A 24,553-nucleotide genomic window follows, 5' to 3' on the forward strand; every position below is an offset into this window, starting at 1 on the left:
CACATCCTCTCCAAGCCCACTGAGTATTCGCCATGAGGCTCTGCACTTGGGAAGTAGGGTGCAAACCTCCTCCATGGTGGGGATCCCCTTTTAAGAGAGTCCCAAAGACAGCTGTCGAGTAGATCTGCCAGGATCGAGTGGGTCCTGTTGAACTGAGCTGCCAGGAAGAGGTGGATGGCTGAAGGCACACAGAGTTTGTCTACAGAGCAGGTGTACGCAGAGTGCAGAGCTTGAGTCCTAACACAGCAAAGCCATGGCCATACAGGATCCCACATGGGCTGCCCTAGCCTGTCTGGGGCCTCAGCGCTATTCATGCCAAATCTGCTCTGCCTTAGCTTTCATGGCTAATCTAATCTTGCCAGTTCAGGGATGGCGATGGCGATTGCAGCGTAGACACAGCATCCGTGCAAAGGCCTGTAGGTTCACTGATATCCTCTTATCAGCTCTCCTCTCTCTCAAGCAGGGGAGCTCTGCAAAACTGTACATGAAAAGTTTGAGAAAACACTGAAAGAGCTGTGCTGGGAAAGTCAGACCAAAAGGCTCGATGTTCCACCAGTGGAGACAAAGAGATGCAAGCTGGCTGAACCCAGCCTGCATCATCTGAACAGAGAGATGGTCCCAAAATACCTGTAAGCAAGGAAAAATACAAGCCCTACCTATGCTTCTTAATCCTAACTAACTCCCTGTAGTCCCCTCTGTTTTGGAAAACAAATGGGACGAGATGTTCACAGCAGCCTAGTACATTTAGAGGCAGAGCTTTCACTGGCTATTCAGTGTCTGAATCTCAAATATGTTTTTGCAAATCTCAGCCAAACTCATTTGTCAGTCCTTTATGGGGACTTGGTACAGAACGGTGCTTTGATAAGGGACTCCCCAGTTCCTTAGAGCCCTGGATGATTTTTTAGTGAGAGTCTGCAATTATTAACATTAGCTGCTGCTTGTAAATGGCTGGATTGCCATGCCTGTGCTGTTCCAAAGCTCTTTTGGCATTCATAATAATCACAAATTACATTACAATTTGAGATCTGAAGTAGGAAGAAACATGAAGGAATAGGAAGTAGGAACAAACATGAAAAGACTATTTTGCAAATCCACGAACACTGGCGTTATCCAGGGACCCTGTCCAGGTCCCAGACTTGCCATTGATTCAGTGATTACAGGATGATGTTTCTGAGCTCTGTCACTTTTGTTAAAACCTTACAGTGCAGCTGGTTCCAAGTTTTATCACCGAATCATACATTTGTTGGGGACCTCTAGGCTCTTCTAGGCCAACCCCCTGCACTACCCCACATGCTTACCCAGCTGCTTCTTGAAACCTCCAATGAAGAGGATTCCCTAACTTCCCTAGACACCTTTTCCATCGCCCCGGTGTTCTTACAGTTACACATTTTCCTGAGATTTGAACTGAATGATCTTTGCTGCAGCTTAAACCCTTTGCCTTGTGTCCTTCCTCCCTTCTGTTGCAGAGGAGAACAGTGTATCTTCTTTAAGGCTACCTTGCAGATATTTGGAAACTGCAATCTTGTTCTGCCTTCCCCACCATCTCCTTTTTACCAAACTAAGCCTGCCTGGTTCCTTTAGCTCTTCCATCATGCAGCTTGCTTTCTGCCTCCTTTATCATCATCATTTGCATTTGGATCCTCTCCAGTTTCTGTACATCCTTCTAAAAACCCAGCATCCCAAAGTGGACACAGTGCTCCAGCTGAGGCCAAACTGGTGCCAAGTAAAGTGGCACTAGTCCATTGCACATCTTGCAAACAAAACGGTTAACACAACCAACATGGCACTGATGATGATTCATGTTGGTGATCCACCCCAACCGCAGGTCTTTCTCAAACCAGTTCCCCCCCATTCTGTAACTTTGCATTTGTCTTTTCTTCTCTGTGTAGCACCTTGCATCAGCTTCTCTTGAATTTCATTTTCTTGTCTGTTGCCCAGCCCGCCCCTGCCATACTGCTCCTGTCCTCCAATGTGTTTGCATCCCGCCATGTAGATTGGTGGTGTGTTGTCTGCAAATCTGATCAGCATGCTCTCTATCCCTGCATCCAAATCATTAATTAAAAAGCTAAACAGCATGGGACCTAGCACAGGCCCCTGTGTAACCCTGCATAAGACCTGCTACTTTCCCACCAATCCATTTATAGTTACTCTTTGCTCATGGTTGTTCAGCTATATTATTAACAGTGGCTCTGAGATCTGTTCATCTCTTTCCTTCACTGTCCTGGGCGAATTGCACTGGGCCTTGTTGCCTTAAACGCCCTCAAATTAATGAGAAGTTCTCCGCCATGCCCTTTAGTTCTTGTGATCTGTATCCCTTCCCTTTCTTTGTTTAGCTGCATTTTGGTACGCAGATGATCACAGTTTATCTTCCATTTTTTTACTGGAAGATTGAAGCAAAGCAGGCACGGAGCAGGTCTGTTTGCTTTGCACCTTCTGTTAATAGCCTGCCACAATTTCCCTGGACTTTCCTTTCCCTCTGACGTATTTGCAGAACCTCTTCTTAGCATATTTAGCATTTCTTTTGCGGCTGTAACTCATTCTTCATCTTTGTTTTCCCGATTTTGTCACATTCGTGCCGTGCCCTTGAGGATTTCTTTAGCGATGTACCCTTCCTTGCAATGCCTGTATCTATCTCTTGTGATTTTCAGATAACTTGGAAACTCTTTGTGACATTGGTCTCTTGTGGTTCTTCTTATCTTTCCTCTGCATTGGAATAGCTTGATGTTAAGGCTCCAATATTATGTCCTTTAGGAACTACCAACCTTCTTGGCTGAAGTTGCGTGGAGCTTATCATGCAGTTAATGCCATTTCAGGGGGACAGCCTTGAATCATACAGACCTCTGCTTTATATAAACGTAAATCTATGCATCTTCTTTCCGTCTTCATGCTTAACATCCTGATTTAATTACCCAGCTTAGGTGCACGCGATGAAGAACTTTGCCCCCGCACTGCCCACTTTCTCCTGTTTGATTTGGCAATGCAAGCTAGGGATCTTTTTTTTTTTTTTCCTTATAGGAATGCAATTTTCCATACATGTCCCAGAGCAGAATTTGGCCTGTAATATTGAGTGCATAAGAGCACAGTTGTTTCCAGGGGCAGAAAGGCAGGAGGCTGAGAGGCAGAAATCCTTTAATAAAACTGTACAAGTGAGTTCAATAAAGCTGAGAGGCCATTGCCGAGCATGCTCCTTCTAAAGTAAATGTTTTTCCTCCTTTGTTGGCTTAGCACGGAGTGTCTCCCAATAAATTACACCACCGGTTTTTATTTGTGAAGAGCGCTCGGCTATTTATTTATTCACTCATATTTAGCAGGCAAGCTCGACTCCAATTAAATGGTCATTTATAATGCCATTATCTCTAATGTTGTGCAGTCACAGGCTTTGTGCAGTGTCACGGAACAAGACCCCTGGCAAGTCCTTGGCAAAAAGCATTTAGCTCTGCATCCGTCTCAGCTGCCAGAACAGCCCGCTCTCAAACCTGCGCGGCGAAACGTCTTGTTTCTTTCTGACATATGTGACCGAGCGTTCAATTGCTTTATGAAGTGGTTGTTGGTGAGCCCAAATCCTTTCCATCCAGCCAAGCCTCCTTGAAAAAGATAAACATTCCTGCACCCTGCCGTGGGATGAAGATATGCAGCAATCTCCCCAGAGGATGAACTGCAGAACCAACCACTTCATTATGCAGCAAAAAGAAATTGCTGGGAGCGTGATGAAGAGCATCATCCTGGTCCCATCGGGATTAACTGGAAAACTCCCATGGAAAGCAGCGGACCAGGCTTTAGCTCTTAGCAAACACAGGAGGGAGCAATTAATTAGTGCCTCTTGTCTTGTCAGCATTTGCCCCATTATGCTGCAGATGCCTCTGTTATCGGAACAGTCAAATTCGCCAGCAGACGCCCCAGCTATTCCCAGGCGCTCTGAAGAGAATCGCCTGGGATTTGATTTAGAAAATCTGCCGCCAGCCAGGTTTTGTGGTAATTATTCATAGGCATGGCAGTGTCACCAGGCAGTCTGGCCAGGCACAGAAGCAAAGCCTTGTTTCCATAATGCGCATCACGATGGTCTCTCTGATTCAAAAAAATCCCCTGCCACCTATAGACTTTCTTACGCTTACGGAGGGCCAAGGTTCAATTAATGCAAGCAACAGGAGGAATGGAAAGAGTGGGGGAAACTAATTCAGTACGGCAGTGTAAAGCTGAGTGGGGCAGCTGGCGTGGCTGGAGCCAGGTCAAGTCAGAGAAGGTGCAGGAAAACAGTCCCTCAAATCAACCGTTCAGCAGTTTTTTACCCCAGGCGTTCCAGGGCTCCAGTCTTGATGGACCCATAGTCTGATCCAGTATGGCAAATCCTGTGTTCCTGAAGTCTTTCATCCTTCTCTCTCCTTTTTCCCTTGCTCTCCTGAAGACTTACACATGGGATTTCATTTTGGCTTAATTAGGAGGTATGTCGAGGCCCTTTTCCCGGGTTCTAGAGAGTTACTTTCCACTCTGATGAACACTGGCTTCAAATGACACAAATGACGAGCTGTTAAGAGCACTGTGGCAATCAAGACTCCTTTGATGGCAAAGCTAAAAATACGCTTCTCCAGCTGACGCAGCCTAAAAGATGAGAACGTACCGGTTGGTTTCAAAGAATACATCTCTTTCTACGTGACTTCATCTAAGATAAGTACAGGGGACACTGTCAGGGGGGTGGGTGCATTAAAAGGTTATTTCTGTCTTCCGAGAAAAAGCATTAATATAGCAGCTATTTCAAAATCTGACCCTAGCTATACTGTGCTGTAAGTACTCGTTCTTACAGCACATTAGAAACGAGGATAATAAGCAGGGGCCTGGTCATTGTCACACTTCCTCCAGTCACCAGTGACACTTGACGGTGAGGTACAGGCCCCAGAGGTATGAAAACAGCATTGCCCACCACCCTGATCCACCGGGAGACTGTCGTCTTCCACTTCCTACCTTTACTCCTAATCAGACAACCGTCCCCTGTTCTCTGTCACATCATCACCGCTGCCGCCCTGGCTCCCACAACACTTCTCACCACATCCTGGCCTAGACCGAGCAGTCCGGGTAAGGATGGCAGACTGATGAGACTGAAGTATCTAGGACAAAGCATGGTTCTCTCCACGGGGAGTCACAGGCTAGGGATGAATGCATAAGGCTCTCGGGTGAGAGAGAGAAAGAAGAGCGTTTGTACACCAGATAAAGGAATATACAACCCATTTAATGTGCACCCATCTCTGCTGATTCCACACTGGCTCTGGATCGTATTTCTGTGAACCCCGGTAAATAATGCAGGCCACTGAATGGGAGCCTTCTTGCAGCCCAGGGTGACAGTGAATCACCTCACCCGGTCACCGGGAGCATCCTTCGTTCAACTCACTTTCTGGACTTATGTACAAGTAAGCTTCTGATGCCACGAACGCAGAGGCAGGACCGCCAAGCACTTTCATTAAGCAGAACGGACAGTCCTCCAGGCTTACGGTTTCGATAGATACATTCAACGCTTCCAGTTGCTCCAGTTTGCGGCTTTTCCGGCAAAAGGCATCTGCTCCACTCGGCCTCTGCCCGTGTGAATAGGGGGTGCCTCACCTCTACACCTCTGTCGGCAGCTTCCCGTTGCCTGCAGAGTTTTTGAGGCTCCCGTTGAGTGTGGTCACCCTGAAAGTGAAAGACCGTCCCCTGAGCGAACCGTCCGTGTAGAAGCTCTCGGGCTTGTTCTGGCAGCTGAAGAACATGAGGAACCCGTTCCGGTAGTTCTTGTTCATCCAGCCGTAGAGCAGGGGGTTGACGAAGGTGGAGCACATGGCCACCACGTGGAACACGGTGTACAGGAGTTTGTACTCGTGGAAGATGAGAACCAGATCCAGGTCAATGGCAAGCTGGAATATGTGGAAGGGAAGCCAGCAGACTGCAAACACCACGACCACCATGACGAGCATTTTGGTCGTCTTCTTCCTCCGGCACTGGCTTTCGCTCCTGGAGGTGGGGCTGATATGGCTTTTCAGCTTGAACCATATCCTGATGTAGGCATAGCAGATGATGCTGAGTGGGAGGACGTACTGCAGGAGGAGCATGGAAAGGCTGTAAATGGTAGCGTCTCTGTTATTCCCAGAAGGCCACTTTTCAGAGCAGACGGCTATTTTGAGGTTGATGGATGGGATTTCCTCGTACCGGTACTCTCTGAAGATGGCCAGCGGGCCAGCCAAGATGGCAGCCGCGAGCCATGTGATGGCTATGATCGTGAAACTGAGCTTCTTGGAGATGCGGCTGTCCAGGTGGAAAACAATGCATCTGTACCTGTCCAGAGCAATCACGGTCAAGGTGAGAGTGGACACGTGGACACTCAGCGCTTGAGCATAAGGGACTAAGTGACAAAGAATTGCCCCGAACTTCCACTCATCCAACAGGGTGTAAACCAGGGTGAAAGGCAGGCAGAGGGTGTCCACCATGAGGTCGGCCAGGGCCAAGTTGGCTATGAAGAAGTTGGTCACGGTCCTCATGGTTTTGTATTTCACGATCGTGTAGATCACTAGGGAGTTGCCAATGAACCCCAGCAGGATGATTAAAGAGTAGGCTGCAATCAGTATCACCTGGACTCCCACGATCTTGGTGCTGTCCATCATGACGTTGCCGGACCCGTAGAGACCCGGGCTCGGAGTGACCAGGCTGTTGGACTGGTCCAGGACGAGCTGCTCCTCCAGGACGAGCTGCTCCATGATGAGGGTGCTGTTGGGTTCCTCCACGGGCCCCATGCCTGGCTTGTGCCCTTCAGCCAGGAAGAGGAAGGCAGCGCTGTCACCTGTGGGATGCAGAGAGGGTACAAATGAGATGGGGGCAGATGGCAGAGCAGCTTCCAGGGCTCGGGCTCAATGCAGCGGGTACAGGGTGACATTTCAGACAGGCAGTGGCAGTGCCCCCGGCTGCTCCCCACCCCGTGACTTCCCTCCCGTTACAGTGATAAGCTCATGGTTTCCATACAGCACTCAGATGGAAATGTCAACCCCTCCATCACATCTCATTTTCAACACACGATGAAAGTGATGCCAGCCCAGCGAGAAAAGGACAGTGCCCACTTGGTTCCTCGCACGAGACTTTAAGGTCTTGCTTATTTAATTTGGAGGGTTAAAAGAAATGGCCTCCAAATGCTACGTGGTTCAGACAAGGGCGAGCTTGCACTCACACAGTGCCGCCGGAGTGCCCTCTCCCACCCCAGGTCTCTCAGGCCATTGCTGTGGTTTGCAGAAGGTTAAATGAGCTCAGGGAGGATGGTGGGGAGCATCAAAAATAACGTCACCCTGTCGGAGTCAAACAGCCGGCCAAAGAGTCGGTCTCCTGCCTGCCGTTCTGGCTACGAGACACTGTGCCGGGCTCTGCTTCCTTTGCACTCTCTGTCTTTTTGCCTCTCTCCCCCTGCGGCACTTCTCCTGGCTCCTCTCCCTCGCATCCTCACAAATACACTCCAGGACCGGCAGGCCAAAGAGCAAGCACTGGAGGCCTCGCCTACCATAGGGAAGCACGAGACTAAGGGCTCACAAAACACTAAATAGTGAAGAGAAAGTCGCTAGGGATTTCGTATTGATGGTTTCCCACCAGACAAGAACGAGGGGTCACAAAATGACCTCCCAAGTCGGTTGTAAGTGTAAAATGAGCACAAGGAAGTTTGGTTTCACACAGCGTGCTATTAAAGGAGGGGGAACTCATTGCCACAGGATGAGGTGGGAGATGAGAGTTTAGCTGCATTCAAAAAGGGATCGGACACATGCTTGTAAGAAAGGGGCATCACTGGCTATTAAGGGTGGGGATGAGGAGCGCCGCCTCTGAATCAGAACCTCCTAGACCTTAAATGTTGGAGGCTGCAAGTGAGAGAGAGAAAGGAAAATACCCGGGTTGTGCCCTATTCACTCTCCCTTTCAGCACCGGCTCTCTGCCGCTGTGTGACACAGGCAATTAAGCAAGACAGACCTATGGTCTGACCCTGTAACGAGCAGTTCTGATGATCTGAGTAGGGCTGGATGGAGCAGGGAGGCCTGAGCACGCTGCCACCCCCACCACCCTCCCAGCTGGGGTTGCTGAAGCCGTGCAATTCAGGTTGTCACTCTGCCAGTGCAGGTTCAGCCTCACCCTTTACCCCCATGGAGCATGGATCGACTTGTGCAAGTGCATGCGTGTGCCCTGGCATGGGAGCCAATGCCCAAATGTGAGCAAGCTTCTGCCAGGGCTGTGCACGAGCCTGGCCATCCAGGCACAAACAGATACCCAAGCATCATACTTGAGAACACAAGTGTCGACATGGATTACCCGCTCCTGGCATGGCACATGTGGCCAGCCATCCCTGTGCAAACATGCCTTTGGCAGCAGAGCATGTGGTGACCCAGGGCCACGCCAGGTCTGCGAGCTGGTGCTGGATTTTGGTGCCATCGCAATAAGAGGACATAAGTAAGTGCCGCAACTTTTCACCTGGTACACATGCAGCAGGATAACCTTCAGCACAGCTATTAAATCCCCATCAGCCTTTCCTCCCCACTGGGTCCTGTTCACTCCCATCCTCACCCTGGCCCAAAGGGGAGGTCAAACCCCAGGAACAAGGCTTGAGCAGAGTGGCGGTTAGCAAGAGATTAATGGCCATGCATAAATAACTGTTCGGGCAGCCTTGTGCTTCAGCCTGTCTGCTGTGAATCAAGCGCAGTGAAGAGCAAATGCGTTTCCTGCCAGGCGCCAGGGAGGGATGAAATATGGGTGCAAAGGAAGGATGCCCCTTGGAGTTCAGGGCATCCTCCTTCCCTCTGCCCCGTTTCCTGCCTTGTTGCAGCGAGAGCCCAGCCTGCCAACCACGGGGATTTCGAAACACCACGTTCTCGGGGGCAGACAGCTCTCCAAAATGTCATGTGCAATGCACCGCGATTTAAGTTAGATCCTTAAACAACTGGGAGGAAACAATGGCCATCAGAGGCTGCCCTGCCATCATGTGTAACAAATAATAAATGGCTCTGCCTTGGCTTGTCCCTCCTCAAGACACGGATCAGGCCTCCTCCTGGGACGGCGGCAGGAATCTGCTAGCTGCACAGCTGTGCTGCTTGGGAAGCCCTACACGGAGAGGACTGCCTAATTTAGCCTGGTCCCAATGCACTCGCTTTCTCCTGCCCCCTCCACGTTTTTATTGGCTTTGACAACTCCGGCACCAGCGGCCCTAATTGTGCTGCTGAATCCTTCAAGAGACGCTGCCCCGATCTCTCCTCTCAGAGAAATCAATGTGGTCCCATGGCGAGCATGGGTTGCAGCGAGGTGGCTTCATTATAAGAGAGCGTGTGGCCCCCACTCTTCGTAGCCAGAGGAAACAAGCAGTGCATTGACAAAACAAATGCTGAACAGCTACGGGAAGGAGAGCCTGGTCCAGGCCAGGCTCTGGAAGACCCCACTTCCCGTCCTCTCCGCAGGTACCCATGTCACTGTATGACAGTCACTCGGGCAAGGCCTGTGCTGCTTGCCAACCCACCCCCCACGTGTGACCCTAGCAGTTAGGCAGGTGATGCATGTGCCTTGGTGCTGCTCCCTGAGCCCGAAAGGAGGACGAGATGCTTGCTCAGGACCTCGCCGTGCGGTCTGCTCTGCCTAGCTGGGACGGGGCGCGAGCGGGTGGCTTGTTTGGTAGCAGTGGCCCCGGGCTCAGCAGGCAGGCAGCATGGCGTAGCCGCACGGCGCTTTCATCAAGGGGAGAGAAAAGTTCCCTGTGCTTTACGGGGGAATAAAAATGCAGTGAGGCCTGGGAGACCTGATCCCAGCCTGGCAAGGAGGGACGGTAGCACTCTGCCGGGGGACTTTGGGGCACGAAGGCAGTGTGGGAGGTAGGTGCAGGCCAGCGGAAGTGGGGAGAGAGACCCCACTTGGTGATAGCTGCATCCCTTCTTATAGATTCGTAGATGTTAGGGTTGGAAGGGACCTCAATGGATCATCGAGTCCGACCCCCTGCATAGGCTGACCCTGCCCAAAACACATCCCTGCCCGCTGCCCTCCTCTGGCTACACGTGCCCAAAGGCCAACTTTGTGGGAGGGCAGAGCAGAGTTTTGGATCGAAGGCTGGTGCAGAACAAGTGCCAGATGTGCCCCCAGCCAGGCACTCCTTCCCCTAGCTCCCTCGCTGGGCTCTTGTCTCCTACGTCCTGCCCATCGCACCACCATTCTCCCTGTCTCTGCCTACATCCCATTGCCTCTGCCCCTCATCCCAACCCGGGCCCCAGGCTTTCCTTCTACCCACATCGCCCCCCAACCAGCAGCAGAGCTCCCCCCTGATTTCTTTAGCCGGGGCCTGGAAGAGACACATGCTCCGGGAGCAGACAGAAACAAAAAGATGATGATTTGGGCTGTTTTGTCTCCTAACTAAAAGGTTTTAATGGGTGTTTCACTTTGCAGAGGGCAGTGATTAAAAATCAATTACAGGGTTTTACTTTAGAGGAAAAACGGTGATGATTGTAATGGCCCTTCCGCGGGCGGCTGGGAGGTCCCCGGGCTGCTGCTCCCTGGAGAGCTGGGGCATGGAGCATCGCTCCCACGGGGACCCACATTGTGGAGGTGCAACCTGTGTGAACCGCGGGTTGGGAGGGGCTGAAGCTGCCAGGCTAGATGGAGAAACCTCAGGAGAATGAGAAGCACTTTGGTGGGAACAAGGCAAGCAGAGCCAGAAATACTCCTGTCTGCTCTCCAGCCCCTGCCGCTGCCTCCCACAGCTGGGAAGGAGCTGGGAGAATGCCCCCTCGGCCATCCCTCCTCTCAAACCAAAATCTTCCCCAGCTCTTTCCTCCAAGGCAGACCTGCACCGTCTGCCGCCAGGTGCCCTGCCCAGCACGGGGCATACTGCAGCACTGAGCAGTGACACTCATCCTGCCCCCGGGCAGAGCCGTCACGCTGAGGATGGTAACTGCAGTCTGGAGAGAAGAGGCCACCCCGGCAAGGACCGCTCCGATGCTGGATGTGTCCACTCCCAGGGACCTCCGGTCTGCACCGCACCAGAGAGCGGGGAGGGGACAGCCCATGTAGGTAAAGGCAAATGGCAAATCTATTTTCTAACCCCCGTATCCCCTGCACAGGCCAGGGCCAGAGCATGGGTGGGACAAAGTGTTTGTGGAGGAAGGACGGCCACACTGGGGAGCTCGATACAGGCCGGTACAGAAATCCCAGCTTGGTCGCCATCGAAGGATGGAGCGGAGTCCAGACATCAGCCCAGCTCTGCTTCAGCTTCCTTCCTCCCAGGGACCAGACTGGAATCCAGGCCCAGGACGGCCATGTGAGTCCTGGAGGAAGTGCCTGCCTGACCTCACCATCTACCTTTTTTGGGGGTGGGGGGGAAATATATATATATATATATATATATATATATACACACACACACACACACACACACATATACATACATATACATATATATATATAAAGGTTTTACCTTTACCACCATCTACCTCTGCAGACTATAGGGAGTTTCAGCTGAGCCCCGGGTTGCTCCTGTCCACCCCGTTGGAGCCCACGCTCAATTTGGCCCATCTTTCAGCCACGGGTGCCTGTGCAAAGCCCTGTGGGGCTCCACGGGGTAGGACTGAAGCAGGGGCAGTTGGACAGAGATGGAGATGGAGGAGGAGAGCGCTGCCCTCCGGAGACAGAAGCAGCAGAGCTTGTTAATTAAAATCTCTCTCCTTTCGGAGCAGGGAGATTACGGTGGCTCCAGCCTGCGGTGGCAGAGCGTGAGCAGGCATAGATGGGAGGGAGATAAGGGCAAAGGCTACTCAGAGAGAGGCCCCTCGGCAATCGCAGCCCCGTTGCCACTATCACGGGGTGGCCTCTTGCCCCTGCTTCGGACCCAAGGGCAGTGGCTCTGAATAATAACGTTTGTGCTCCCTTTTCACGACTGGCGGAGGCACAAGGGGGCACGCCTGCATCCTCACACCCCTGCTCACCGCCCCTTCCCCAGCGCTGGGTCCAGCTCAGGGTCAGGGAGCTAAGGCCACACCTGGCACCCGTGCTGTCCTCAGCCAGACCCCATAGCTGCAGTGTGAGGAGGGGAGCAGCACTGGCCAGACTCGGGGCTTGGGAAGCCGCAGGGACCGTGTCAACTCTTCCCCGTGCAGCCCCAAGGAATCAAGACGGGATGCAGTAAAGGGGGGGCCCAAATGTCCTTGCTCCTCCCTCGAGCACATGCAGCAGCAGTGTTTGGGCTTCCCCAGCTCTGCTTCGTTGCAGGAACTGTGCCACTGACTTCGGCAGAGACGCTTGTCTCCTGTGTCCTACGTGGTGGCTTTGCTGTTCTGGAGCTGTTTATCCAGGCTCAAGGCGATACCAGACTCCAAGCACCGGATCTGTGACTGAGGCCAAGTGTCCCGCCAGCCCCTTCCCCAAAGGGCCTGCAGCCAGGCAGCTCTGCCAAAATAGCCAGCACCATTTGCACCTGCCCAGATGTGCAAGCACACATGCGTGTTTGCAAGCATGTGCGTGTGTTCATGCATGTAGAAGAGAATCAGACCCTTCCACCTGCCCTGCCCCAGCTCTGCTCTTGCAGAGCATGCCCCCAACATGGAGAAGCCCCAGACCCTGGGTATTTTGTATTGTGGGATGAGGGGCTTCCAGTGGAGCGGCAGCAGAGAGGGAAACACAAAGGATTCAATCTCTTCCCCTGACCCGCACCCCTGGAGGCCTGAGGAGGCTGAGAGCATGCTCCAGTGCCCACCCCCTCACCTCCCAGACCCGGCATCCCAGACGGCCCCGACTGGCATCCTACTTGATTCTTCCAGCTCTTGGGAAGGGGAAGCCAGCAAACAGAGGGGATGATCCTTCGCGCCTGGCTGCACATCCAGCCAGGAAACCCCTTGCACATCCAGGCATTTGCCAAGCCCCTTGGGCCAAGGGGCAAACTCCCCAGGGCTCAGGGGAAGAGAAAGGAGAAAGGAACAGCCACCGTCAAACCCACCCAAAAACACAGCCGGAGAGGAGTGGCATGGCGGAGGGGAACAGCCCTCAGGGCTCCTAATCCCAGGCTGGACCCTAGCGGACAGGTCCAGATGTTCACTCCACATGTGGGTGGAGCAGCAGAAGTTTCTGCAGGGGACAGTGCCGGGGAGCTGGCTCTGGAGGAGCTCCCAGCCCAGAGCAGGGGGGCCAAGGGGAGGGGGGTGACGGGGCCACCCCTGCACTGTCTGACCACCCCAGTCCTTTCCCCCCAGGACAGTGGCAGGAACTCGGCTCTACCCCAAGCAGGCGACACAATGGGAGAGGTGTAGTGGCACTGCCTGGGGCAGGAGGGGAGAAGCCCCTCACCTATTGTTCCCTTCCGGCTGCAACTAGCAGGAGACGCAGTAGAAAAGAGGGAAGGAGCTGCCCCTCCAGCTGCAAGAGATGCAGCAGATGTGCTGCCAGCATCGCCACACAGGAGAGGAGAGGGAGGCAGACTCCCAGCATGGCTTTTCCTCTGCTCCGGCTAGTCCTGCCAGGACCATCTCCAGCCTGCAGCCCCTTCAAGCTGGGGGGAGAGGGGTCACTGCAGCAGGAGGGGATGGAGGGGGAAGGGGGAATGGAGGGGGTAGAGGGAAGGGAGGGATGGAGGGGTAGTGGGAAAGAGGACCCAGATTCCTGCCCTGGTGCAGACCCAGGAGCGAGCTCCTGAGACCATGCCAGGGTGCAGAGGTCAGAGACCCTGCAGAGTCTGTCCCAGCCCGAGGGCAGCCCCATTTCTTGCATGCACATGTGCAACAAGGGGGCAAAGAGCAGTCCCTGCTTTCTTCTGCCCCCAGCTCCCGGGACTGGAGCTGGGCACAGAGCCAGCCGAGTGGGCAGCAGGGGGAGGAGGTCTGTGCCAGGGCTGTGGGGTTGAGAAGAGCCCATTTCCCCACACATCGGCTCATCCGGGTCCAGGCAGACCCCCTGCCCCTTCTCAGGACACCGCCAAAGTCCCGCAGCATTTCCCGCTGCATCCCACCGCTGCAGCTGACACCGGTCCTGGGAATGCCACTGTCCAAGCTGGCCCCTAGCCCATGCCTTCCCCAGCCCACCTGCCAACCCAGCACCCTCCTAGTCCAGCCCGGGAGGCCCCGGGAGCCACTCACCTGCTGTCACCGTCTCATGGATGGAGCTGCGGTCCTGTCCCCAGTGCAACCTGTAGCAGCGGCCCCTGCCAGCCACGTGCAGGCTGTGGCCCGGGGGCACACCTCCCCGCTGGTCCCCGGGCCAGCGCCTGCCCAGCCCTGCCTCCCTCGGCGCCTGATGCTCCAGGAGACACTGAACAGGAGAGAGGGAGCGGGAGCCTGTGTTTGACAAGCAGGGAGGGGCCTGGCTGCTGTTTATACAAGGCTGGAGCCGCGGATGCTGAGTGCTCCGGCAGCGCAGGGCACCGCGGGGACCCCAGAGCAGCTCAGCCACTCACTGCTTTTGTCTTGAGATCCCCTGGGCAAGTCTCTTTCCCCTTCCCTGTGCCTGTCTGCTCGGGGCAGAGAAGTGATTCTCAGCCAGGTGCCCCTGCACCCTGGGTCCTTGCAAGGGTGCCACGGGGGGCCACGCAGTGTCAGCCCTGGGAGGTGCACAGGCATGACCCACACCATCACCCCGGAGATTTCCAACAGGAACTCCCAGTCTTCCAGCCCTGCTGTGGCCTGAGTGCTTTGCAACAGAAAAACATCTCCAGTATTTTTCTGGAGTCGAAAAGTGAGTGTAAACTAAGCGCTGGCATCATTCGAGTCCAGTCAGGGGTGCCTGGAGTCTGCAAAGGCTCAGATCCACTGGGTTAGCCCAGAGCCTGGCTGGACACACTACTGAGCTAGTCCCCAAGGGCAGGGTGGGTGCAGTTACACCATCCAAGAGTCCATCACCAAGTGGCAGGGCTGCTGCCAGGGCTGGCCCCAGGGCCAGCACAGTATCCTGCAGCCAAAGTGGGGAAAGCAGGGCAGAGCCTGGCTTGCAGTCTGGATGGGGGTCCCTCCCGTGGCAGCTAAGACAGAGGAAGGGCTCCTGCTCCATGGGTTCTGCGGCAGATGCTGTGATTCTGCCTTCCCAGCTGACCTGGGCGCACAGAGGCACGACAGAGGATGAGGAGGGGATGCAGCATCTACCGGAGAGGCTTGGGCTAGCAAGCATTTTGGGAAGGGGTCACACAAAGCACCGTGGGGTGGAGCTGACCGCCTGCTGGCTGCCTCTCCCCTCTGATTGCCTGGAGCCCTGGCACTAAGCGGGTCTTTCCGAGCAGGCAGGGAATGAGAGAAAGCCCAAGCAGGCAGCCAGAAAAGGCACTAGAGACATCCTCCTGCCCCTAAGCCCCTTGCTGAGCCGGGCAGAGTCGTGGCTGTCCCCCAGTGTCCGGGTGTCTGGGGTGGAGTCCAGCCGTGGGCATCCTTCCAACTGCACAGTGGACCCGCAGTCCTGCTCCACCAGACTGTACCCGGCCTCAGAGCACGGCAGAGGGAAAACAGCACTCAGCAACAACACGGCCTGGAAATGCAGGGAGCAAGGGGCAGCCTTGTCCTGTGCTCGCTGCTCAGAGCTGCTCCCAGCGTAATGGTTTCAGAGTCCTGGGATCCTGCTTGCACCCTCGGCCAACTCACCAGGCGCTGGCGTGACAGTGTCATCGTGAGCTGCTCTGATTGCCAAGGGCAGGGGGCAACGGGGCTGAACCACGCTGTTTGCTTTGCTTTAACACAGCCTTCATCAGATCTGCCCGTCGCACCCGCCAGCTGTTCCTGCTGCCTGCACGGGATCGCGCAGCACACGTCCCCGAGCCCCAGGCTGGCACTTGGCTTACAATTTAAACAGCGTTGTTGCAGGAGGCTCGGGTCTGGGCACGGGGCTCTGGGATGCCTACAGGATGAAGGGGACACCTGCTTTTTGAGCATAAGCAGCTGGGAAGGCCCCATGGCCTGAACCCCTTTTCCTTCCCAACCCCTGTGGAGTCCCCACCCCCCATTCCCCGAGGAGTCCTGCTGCGCATGCACTTGTGCACGACCCTCCTGGTGCAGGGCTGAGCTGCAAAGAGCCAGGAGACTCCCAGCCACACTTGGCAAGGGGTCCCACGCCAGGCTGGGAAGCCCGAGGGGAGGTGCAGTGGCCAGAATGGGGGCATTTCCCTGCCACTCAGACCAATTTGGGCCACACAGCCATGCCATTGAAATGCCCAGCAGGGACGGACCAACTGCAAGCTGCGCACAGGGGGCGCTAGGACCGCGAGCTTCCTAGCCTCCCTTCATGAGGCAGCTGTACCCATTTTACAGACGGGCTGGAGACAAGGAGAGGCATGGAGCCCACAGGCCACTGGGAGCTCAGGCTAGCATCCTGCATGCCAGAGCTGCCTTCCTGCTTCCTTTCCTGGTCAACTCCATTCATAGACTCCCTTGCACAGCTGCTCGCACTCCTGCCTTGCAGCTGCTTTGGCCCCTGCATTCGCTCGGTTTAGTGAAGAGCAGGGGCCCCGAAAGGCAACTTCTGCCCAGAGCCTTTGCTTTCGGGCTGGACAGAGACACCTGTAGGGGCTGCCCTGGGAAACAGCACCCCAGGCTTGGTGCTGGGGATTTCAGCGCAGAGGCAGCTCAGGTGTGTGGGGCTGCGGCTGCCAGCAAATGTGAGCATGGACCCTCCAGCCAGCACAAAGGCTTCCAGACAGTCTTGGGATTCAGTTCATCTGTGCAATGGCCTGTCTCCTTCCCAGACCAGGCAGGCCCCAGCTGAGGGGCCAGCTCCAGGGACCAGCTGCCTGCAAACATGCAGCAGGCGGTAGGCGCTCATGGCTCAGGCAGGAGCAGCTGAGAGGAGGCAGGTCTAAGTCAGAAGCTGGCAAGGTGTGCAGGACTGGGCACAGCTCGATGCCCATCCCCTGCAGCTGCGCGGAGGGCTCTGGTTCTCCTCGACTCCTGACAGGTCTGAATTCCCAGGAAGGCACCCAGGCCCGAGCAGAGCTGCCTGCGCTTAGTTATACCCGCTAAGGGCCTTGCACCCCGTTCCCTCGTGGTCCTGCCAAATGCACTCAGTCTTGCTGCTGTCAGGGTAGCTGGTGGGGTTACTGCATGCAGAGTCTGGTGTACCTGAGCTCCAGCCCCGGTGAATGCTTTGATCCCTCCCCTGGGCAACTGCCTGGGCTCAGAGCCTCGCCGCTGTGCTGGTCGGTTGTTGCTTTCAATTTATATGGCGGCCGCTGACCCAACAGCTTCCACTAAGGGTCTCTTGTCTTCAAAACAGCTCACCAGGCCCAAGGCTGAATAATCACTGCATCGTCCACTGGAGGCAACCCTGAGGATGCTGCTCAGTGCATAGGCATAGGCCTGGGTGCTTCGGTGGCCCTGCTCTGACACTGATGTCCTGTGTGACCTTGGGCAAAGCACTTAGCCTCACTTCAATCAAATGGGAGGAAAAAAGATGTTGCCCTTCCCCTTTCCTCCCTCCTTGTCCCCTTGTTCCCACAGGCTCTGCTAAGGTGAAAGGGGCTGCAGTGTTCAGGCCCCATGGATTGACACCTCGGCTCCATACTCCTGCTTTCCCCCCATAAAGGCCCACTGTGTTGCAGTGAGGATCTTTTTCTGGCCAGACCCAGCCCAAAGCTGCAAGGCAGCTGCGGTGCCTTGCCGGTTCCCTCCCTGACAGCACTGGGACAAGGCTGTACCAGTTGAGCAGGCTGCCTGGCCCTGGAAGGAGCTCATTGTCCTCCTTCCTTTCCTGCTAGCAACCTCACCCTCTCCCGGAAAGGCATCAGAGCCTTACCTTCCCCCCACTCCCCCAGGGCAGCAGACACAGCTGGAAGCAGAGTTGGGGTGACCCTAGAGCCCTAGTCCAGGCTTCCGGGGGGAGCCAGGACCTCAGCTGCTTGCACTGGGGCTTTGTGTTGCAGTCCATCACCATCTGCAAGCCTGGCCTAGACCAGAGCAGGAGGAGAATGGCCCGTGGGGTAGCAGCGCCTTCCTGAGGGGTGGAAAGGAACAGGCCTGGTGTCCCAAGCAGCTGGGATGGGAGGGAGCTCTGGGTTTGTCCTTCCCACGCCCCTGCAAAGTGAAGGAACGGACATGTCCCAAGCTCTAATGAGCTGGGATAGGCTAATGCCCATTTGGCAGGGAGAGCCTGAGCTGCTTTCCAAGCTGCTGCTCAGGGACCGCTTGCTTTCTATGCGGTTCTCAGAAAGGGTTTCCTCTTGAAACGCCAGGCTGGAGCAGGGAGACGGGGAGCCCATGGACCACCAGTCCCACTCGAAAGCCTCTTTATGCTGGAGAAGGAGGCAGCAGATTTCTCCCCAGCGCAAGCCGTGATGGTAACAGTGTGAAACTCATGGAGTAGAAAAGACTTGGCTGTATTGCCAGGCATCCGGGTGCTAGGTAGGAGGGTGGCTTCCCATGTCCATCGTGGCATGAGCAAGGGGCTGACTCAGTATCTCTTAGCACACGTGTGCTGGCATCTCCTGCATCAAAGGGTCTGTGTCACTGGGAATGAGGAGATTCCCAGGGTGGCAGGGTATTCTCTGGGGGTGGAATATCCCCTTCCCATAGAGGGAATGGGGCGAGGTCTGGGCAGCGCTAATCCGCATAAGCCCAACACCGCTGCAGATGGAAGTGGTATGTGCTGCCCTCAGCCTCTCTGCCACGAAACAAAGGGAAACCAGGTCAGATTTAATCCAGGGGATGTGCTCAGGCCTGGCCTGCATGGTCAGCTGGAGGTGTGAAAAGATCGCACCCTGCAAGCCTAAGCAGCAGATGCCCCAGCTGGACGCAGCTCTGCCCAGGGATGAGAGGCAGCCGGGGCATTCACTAGGGGTGGGGCAGTAGCACTATAACATAGGCATCAGGGTGGGCAAATCACCAGCTCTCTGCACCCCCTGCCTCCAACCTCTCCAGTGTCCCTCCACCCTCCCCTTTCCCCCCGAGCACGCACTGCACCTCCAAATTTGCCACAGTGCTTCTTTTCCCCCATCCCACTCCATCTCCCCACCCATGAAGTTCATGCCTCTTCACTTTCGAGTTGGAAATGCCAAATATTGGCTGTGCAGGGCGCTTCCCCCCTTTAACAACTGCGGGTTGTTATGGTGACAGCTCCAGGAGCGAACACTTGCAAGGATCTTTCAGGAGATTTTGTGATGCTGACAGAGCTCCTTCAGGCGCTGGGTGGGGAGGAGACAATATCCGTTGTGCTTTTCTTTCTGACGATTGCTCGGGTTTGCGAGTAACTTTGAAGGCTGGTGCCGCGATGCACAACTGCACAAAACACTCAGCTCACCTCGACACAGGGTGGAAGTCGTTTTAATTAACATCGGAGCGCAGAGCTCAGGCAAAGCTGGGATCCAGAGAGAGACTTCCCGCAGCGGGGCCTGGCCATGGATGGAGCTCGGCCCCGGCCCTAGAAGCGATGCTAGCCCCAACGAGCAAGTGGAAATGTGAGCGTTTGCACGTGGCAACTTGCACTTGGCATGGATGCAGCCCTGTGCAATGTCCCCCAGCCTGCAGGGTCCTTGGCTTTCTGTGGACCCCCGCTCCAGTCAACCCAGTGGCTTTTGTGGCTTTCTGCTGCGGTGAAGTTGCAAATGAATCATTCACTTAACAGACCCGAGGCTTTCACATGTGACACCCAGGAGCACTGTGTACAACAGCGCTCGGTGGCAACTGCTTATGAACGTAGCAAAAACCCAGCATCAGGCAAGGAATAGCAGCTTTGGGAATGGATGTGCCTGGAGGCTCACGGCTGTGCACCACAAGCGGCTGCAGGAGGGTTTGGGCTGCTCTTAGCCAGACTTGCCTGGGTTCAGGAGGGAGCATAGTCTCGGAGCCAGGAGGCCACGCTGCTAGCACAGAGCTGCTCGGGCCAGGCAGGGCGGGGCACAGATCTGGACTGGGAAGACCAAGGCAAAGCACAGAATCACCCCGAAAACAAGCCGCGGCAGAAACCGCCCCAGCGTCTGCAGCCCCGGGTCAGTCTGGCGGAGGGAGCGTGAGGCTCCGTGTGGTATGCAGACGGAGATGCCTGGCGGCGGGGCCATGCCGGGATGGAGAAGCTCGCTCGTTAATGTGTCACAGCCCCTGGCAGGCTCGCCCACGATGGTTTACACAAGGGTGCAGGGCCAGGCTGGGCAGACGTTGTGCAGGGCTGTTGCAGCTTGGCAGCACCCCGCCATGTCCCCTGCCCCTTACCCCTGCCAAGGGATAGGCAGAGCTGACCCAGCCCCACGTTGAGAGCTCCCTTCAAGGTCACTGCCACCCCCACCCCCGTTGGACCTTGCCATCATTGTGTGCTCAGTCACCACTTGTGAGAGCCTTTTATCTAGTCCTGCAGTAAGAAACCCGATGTGGAACAGGATGCGGGCCTCTGCTGCCCCTCCAGCTGCCTGAGGTCAGAGACCCCCTCCCCCTGACCCCCGACTGCCATCCTGCATCTTCTGGCTCTCCCCGGGTTACTCTGCGTCCAGCAGCTGCTGCCGACTCGCATGCATGCACACCCCTTGGGGGTGCTGGTAACCGTTTGGGGTCCGCTTGAACTCCAGGCCCTGGCAGACAAGCCATGTCACCTGGGGCAGATGCCTGTCAAGAGCATCTTCCCCCTGGACAGCCCAGGCAGTGCCCGGAGCCTCACCACAGTTGCTTACACGGATCCCTTATCTCGGACCATTTTTTCATTTCCTGCTCGCTCCCCGTAGCACAGGCAGCCGCAGCGATCAGTAGCTGAGGGCTGTACAATAATCATACAATAATGCAGCTCTGCCAGGTTCTCCGGGCTCCTTGACCCCTTCCAGACCTCCCAGCCTTTCCCCCCCTATCCTCCTTCCCTGGCTGTCAGTGGGGACCCTAAACTGATGCCGTCCTGCTTTTCTGATGGCAAAATTCACACACGCTCTCCCATGCAAAGGGAGGAGCCTTGGCCAGTGCTGTGCATGCACAGTCTACCTCCACGTGGCTCGGGGAGGGGAGGGAGGTGGCTGGAGAGGCCCCTGGCTGCATAGATCAAGTGGCTGGGAATCCCCCATGGACTGGGAAGGATGTGGGTCCTGTTACTGGACTCGTGGCCATGCAGGGCTGTGCTGCGGCTCAGTATCTCAGCCCCAGGCTGTCCCCAAGAACTGGCTGGTGCTGTGGGTGGGGGAGAGCAAACCGAACCCAAGCAGGGTCTGAAAGGGGAGCGAGTTGGCCAGAGGAAGGCGCTGCACGGAGACACAGCAACACACCTTCAGAGAGCTCAGGCGTAAAGGCAGAGCCAGAGAAAGAAGTGGAGGAGGAAAGAGCAAGAAGTGAGGCTGGGAGATGGGAGAGGCAGAGGCGGTGCCGAAGCAAAGTTATGGCCAAAAAATACCCAGAGGAGCCCCTTCTCTGCACCCTAGGGCAGCCAAGGATGCTCGTGGAAGCTTATGTGTCTCTGATGTAGTTAGTCTATGAGGTGCACCTCTACCCTGCCTTCTGCCCGGTTCCAGACTAACCCAGTGATCAGAGACCTGACAAAGAAAGCCTTGCATTCAAAAGCTTGTCCAGCTTTATCCCAACATTGTAGCTGGTCCGATAAGAGCTATCGCCCTAAGTAATCCTTACCTCCCCAGACATACAAAAAACTGGAACTCTTGGTTCCAAAATGATACCTTTTATTAGACCAACTGGAAAATGGCAAGAAAATTGTCCTTTTCTGCAAGATTTTGGGATCAAAGTCCCTTCGTCAGGCTCTGGGAAAAGTGTAGATGGTACAAGATGGTAAAAAGTCCCCATTGGTAGGAAATAAACTTCATTTTTGCACAGAGGGAGCTGAAGATGGAAGTCTGTCCCTCTGGGTCCATGAGTGCCCTCCCCAGGACACCCTTGTTTCCCTGCCACCTGATGGCACAGCACCAGGTTATTGGGGGAGACTGTACTAGTTCAACTGCCCTAGCAGCCCCTTGTGACTGTCCCCACGGGGGAGATGTCCAGACACCTGTTGCTACACCGTGCTAGGGATATGCAGCACAAAAGCACCTGCAGGCAGATGCTGGACATGGGCAAGGACGCTTCGCATTTGTGCAGCGCCCTCCATCTGATGAACCCGCCGCCAGCTACAACTAGGCATCCCAAGCCTGTGTCGGCTGGGGGAGGGGCCCCCCACCCTCATGGGCAGGGCTCACCCTACCATAAAGAGGGAGAGCTGAGGACTGCTCCATAGCTAGGCAGCAAGCAGAGAGCTCATCCCCGGCTCCAGACTTCAAGGTACTGCTCTCATCTGGGCTTCAAGAGACAGGCAATTTGGCACCAGAAGGCAACGAAGCCGCCACTCAGAGGTGGGTGAGATTCAGCGGTGGTTGCTGCAGGGGTCACGAAGCTATGATGCAAGTTAAAGAGATTTGTTCGGTGTGAAGTCGAGTGGAAAGCCAGTGACCTGAGCACAAAGGGAGGGGCAGCTCCATGCACTGCTGAGCAACCTCCCCGGAGATGGTAGAGAACAGCAGACCCCGTAGTGACGGGCGCTCGTTGGGAGCTTTCTAGTCCTTCCCTCTGCATTGTGAGACCAGAGTCACCCCTCTCCCCACAACGGGCACGGTCCCATGGGACCCCCGCTGCCCTCCATCTCCCCTCCCACTCAAATTCGAGCTCACCGAGATTGCAGCAGTAGAGCTCTCCCTCCTGCTACACGGGCCATTTGTTTCCCAAGACTGCATGGGAAATAATTATGAGCTAAACTGCCAGGTGTCTTCCCCCGCCCCTTGCACGCACACAGGATCCCCTGTTTGCACATGGAGAATCCTGCATTTTGCATGCACACACAACTAGCTGCACCCACAAGCACTGATGCCGCCGTTAAAAGCAGCCAGGTGGAAATGTGGGCCTGAAGACCTCAGGAAAATATGTCTGGCTAGAGTGGGATTGATTGAGCAACCAGTTAATGACACTGAGGCTGAAAAGACAAAAATAGATAAGAACATTCCCCGAGTTTCTGGCTGATTCTGAAAGGGTCTTTGATAGGCTGCCACTAAAAGAGCAAAGGGAGCTTGGTGTCCAAGGGGGGAATAGCTGCGCCCTCATAACTCTGCTCCAGCTGTCACAGAGCAGACGCAATTACAATAATCATCCTGCTTTGTCCCTTTTCTTTTCGTCTGCTTGTTGCATTATGGCATCTGGCTGCTTTTCTGGAGACAACAAAGGCAAAGATTGAGACTGTTGCCGAAATACAATTTTTAAGTTAATGTTGTTCAATAGAAAGGGCAGGAAAAAACCAAGCCCGTTAGCTTCCCATCTCCCTCCTGCTCCTGTTGAGGAACAACAACGATCATTTTAACAGAGTGGTGCGTCCTGGTCTGACACCACGGACTCGTTTGGGAGATGAACAAGACCCCAGAGCATCACTGAGTATGTGCAGGCTTTGCCTGAGCTAAAGCATCTCACAGGGTCGGTCAGGTTTTGTCTCTAATGCTGATATTTGTAAGCCCTTGGAGAGCCGCGAGAGAGCACTCAGCTATGTCTGGTGGCAAATGTGGTCTCTCGGGAGGTGTCATCCCGTGCGCTCGTAGGTAGCATTGTGGAATCGTGATTATTGCCATGGACTGATAGAATAAGAGTTCGGCATGGAGCCGGAGCAGACGAGCAAACTCAGAGAGAGATGCCCACCGGAGCAGCCTACAGGCGCGACCAGTGGAGCTGGGCAACTCTTTTGTCAGCATCATTTCTCCAAGGCACTTTCACCTCTTGTCACGATGGAGCAGAGGGTGAACTCCTCCGACTCGGCCACTCTCAGAGTGCACCGAGCCACGAATGCCCTCCTCCTCCTCCGCGGCCTGGCAGCGAATAGTCAGTGCTGGGGCTGCAGCTCATTCCCCTGGCTGTGACAAGCCAGATAAGGATGCATTTGCCCTCTCCAGGTGCGAGGTGCCCGCCCAGCTCAAACGCCAATGCTGACACTGGAGCGTGTCGAAACGTTTGCAATGGGCACCCGTTCCATGCCGGGAGAGGCCTGCGCCTCATTCGTTTATCAAGCAAATGAACATCAGCGGCAACCTTGCATTATCCACGTAGTCCTGAGCAGTGCGAACGCCGTGGAGGGGAGCAGCAGCAGGGGCCTGGGGCCGGCTCCGGCCTCAGAGGAGCTCAGAGTCGAGTGTGGTGGTTCCAGGGAACACTTGCAAGCGGGCGCCCAGCGAGCTTAACAGCAGGAGGCTATCGTCTCCCGCTTCCTGCTAATCTCTCTCCACCCCCCAAGTGTGAACGCCCCTCTGATTTTTTTAAGGGTCCAGATGTCCCACTTGTCCAACCACCCTTTCCCCTGCAATCGTGCTGTTCCTGGGGCGCGGAGCGCTGTGTGGCAGCCTTGCAGACTGAACCTGAAGGCGGGCGCGCTTGTACGAACCCCAGTGCAGAGAGGGCCGGCAGTGGGGTGCAGGGGCACCGCCCAGACACGCAGTCCGAGCAGGAGCTCGTGTTTCCCCAGGGCTCGCGCTACAGCATCCCGGGACCCTTCGCGCCTCCCGCCTCTTGAGTCCAACGCCAGGCTCCGGCCAAGGCAGCGCCACGTGCCGCGCGCTGGGCGGGGGCGCGCATGCCCACTCCGCGCTGGGCGCCTACCGCTGGGTGTCCCCGTGGCGCGTCACGCGCGGGGGCCCCGGGGGGCGGGGCGGGCTCGG

General features: G+C 55.5%; 2 protein-coding genes across 2 annotated transcripts in view; one reads left to right on the forward strand and one right to left on the reverse strand.

Annotated features, from left to right (window-relative positions):
* The first annotated feature begins 375 nt into the window (after positions 1-375).
* The window catches only part of LOC102379832 (zinc-binding protein A33-like), a 33,591-nt gene continuing 9,413 nt past the window's right edge, over positions 376-24,553 (forward strand). Inside the window, exons 1-3 of the mRNA XM_014518760.2 lie at positions 376-389; positions 2,395-2,413; positions 9,383-9,388. Coding sequence (XP_014374246.2) covers positions 376-389; positions 2,395-2,413; positions 9,383-9,388 — 39 coding nt within the window. The remainder of the gene's footprint in view (positions 390-2,394; positions 2,414-9,382; positions 9,389-24,553) is intronic.
* LOC102373716 (neuropeptide Y receptor type 2-like) lies at positions 5,592-6,752 on the reverse strand. The gene has a single exon (XM_006021164.1). The coding sequence runs from the start codon at positions 6,750-6,752 to the stop codon at positions 5,592-5,594; it is 1,161 nt and encodes a 386-aa protein (XP_006021226.1).

Source organism: Alligator sinensis, unplaced genomic scaffold (assembly GCF_000455745.1).
Source record: "Alligator sinensis unplaced genomic scaffold, ASM45574v1 scaffold550_1, whole genome shotgun sequence".
Lineage (NCBI taxonomy): Eukaryota > Metazoa > Chordata > Crocodylia > Alligatoridae > Alligator > Alligator sinensis.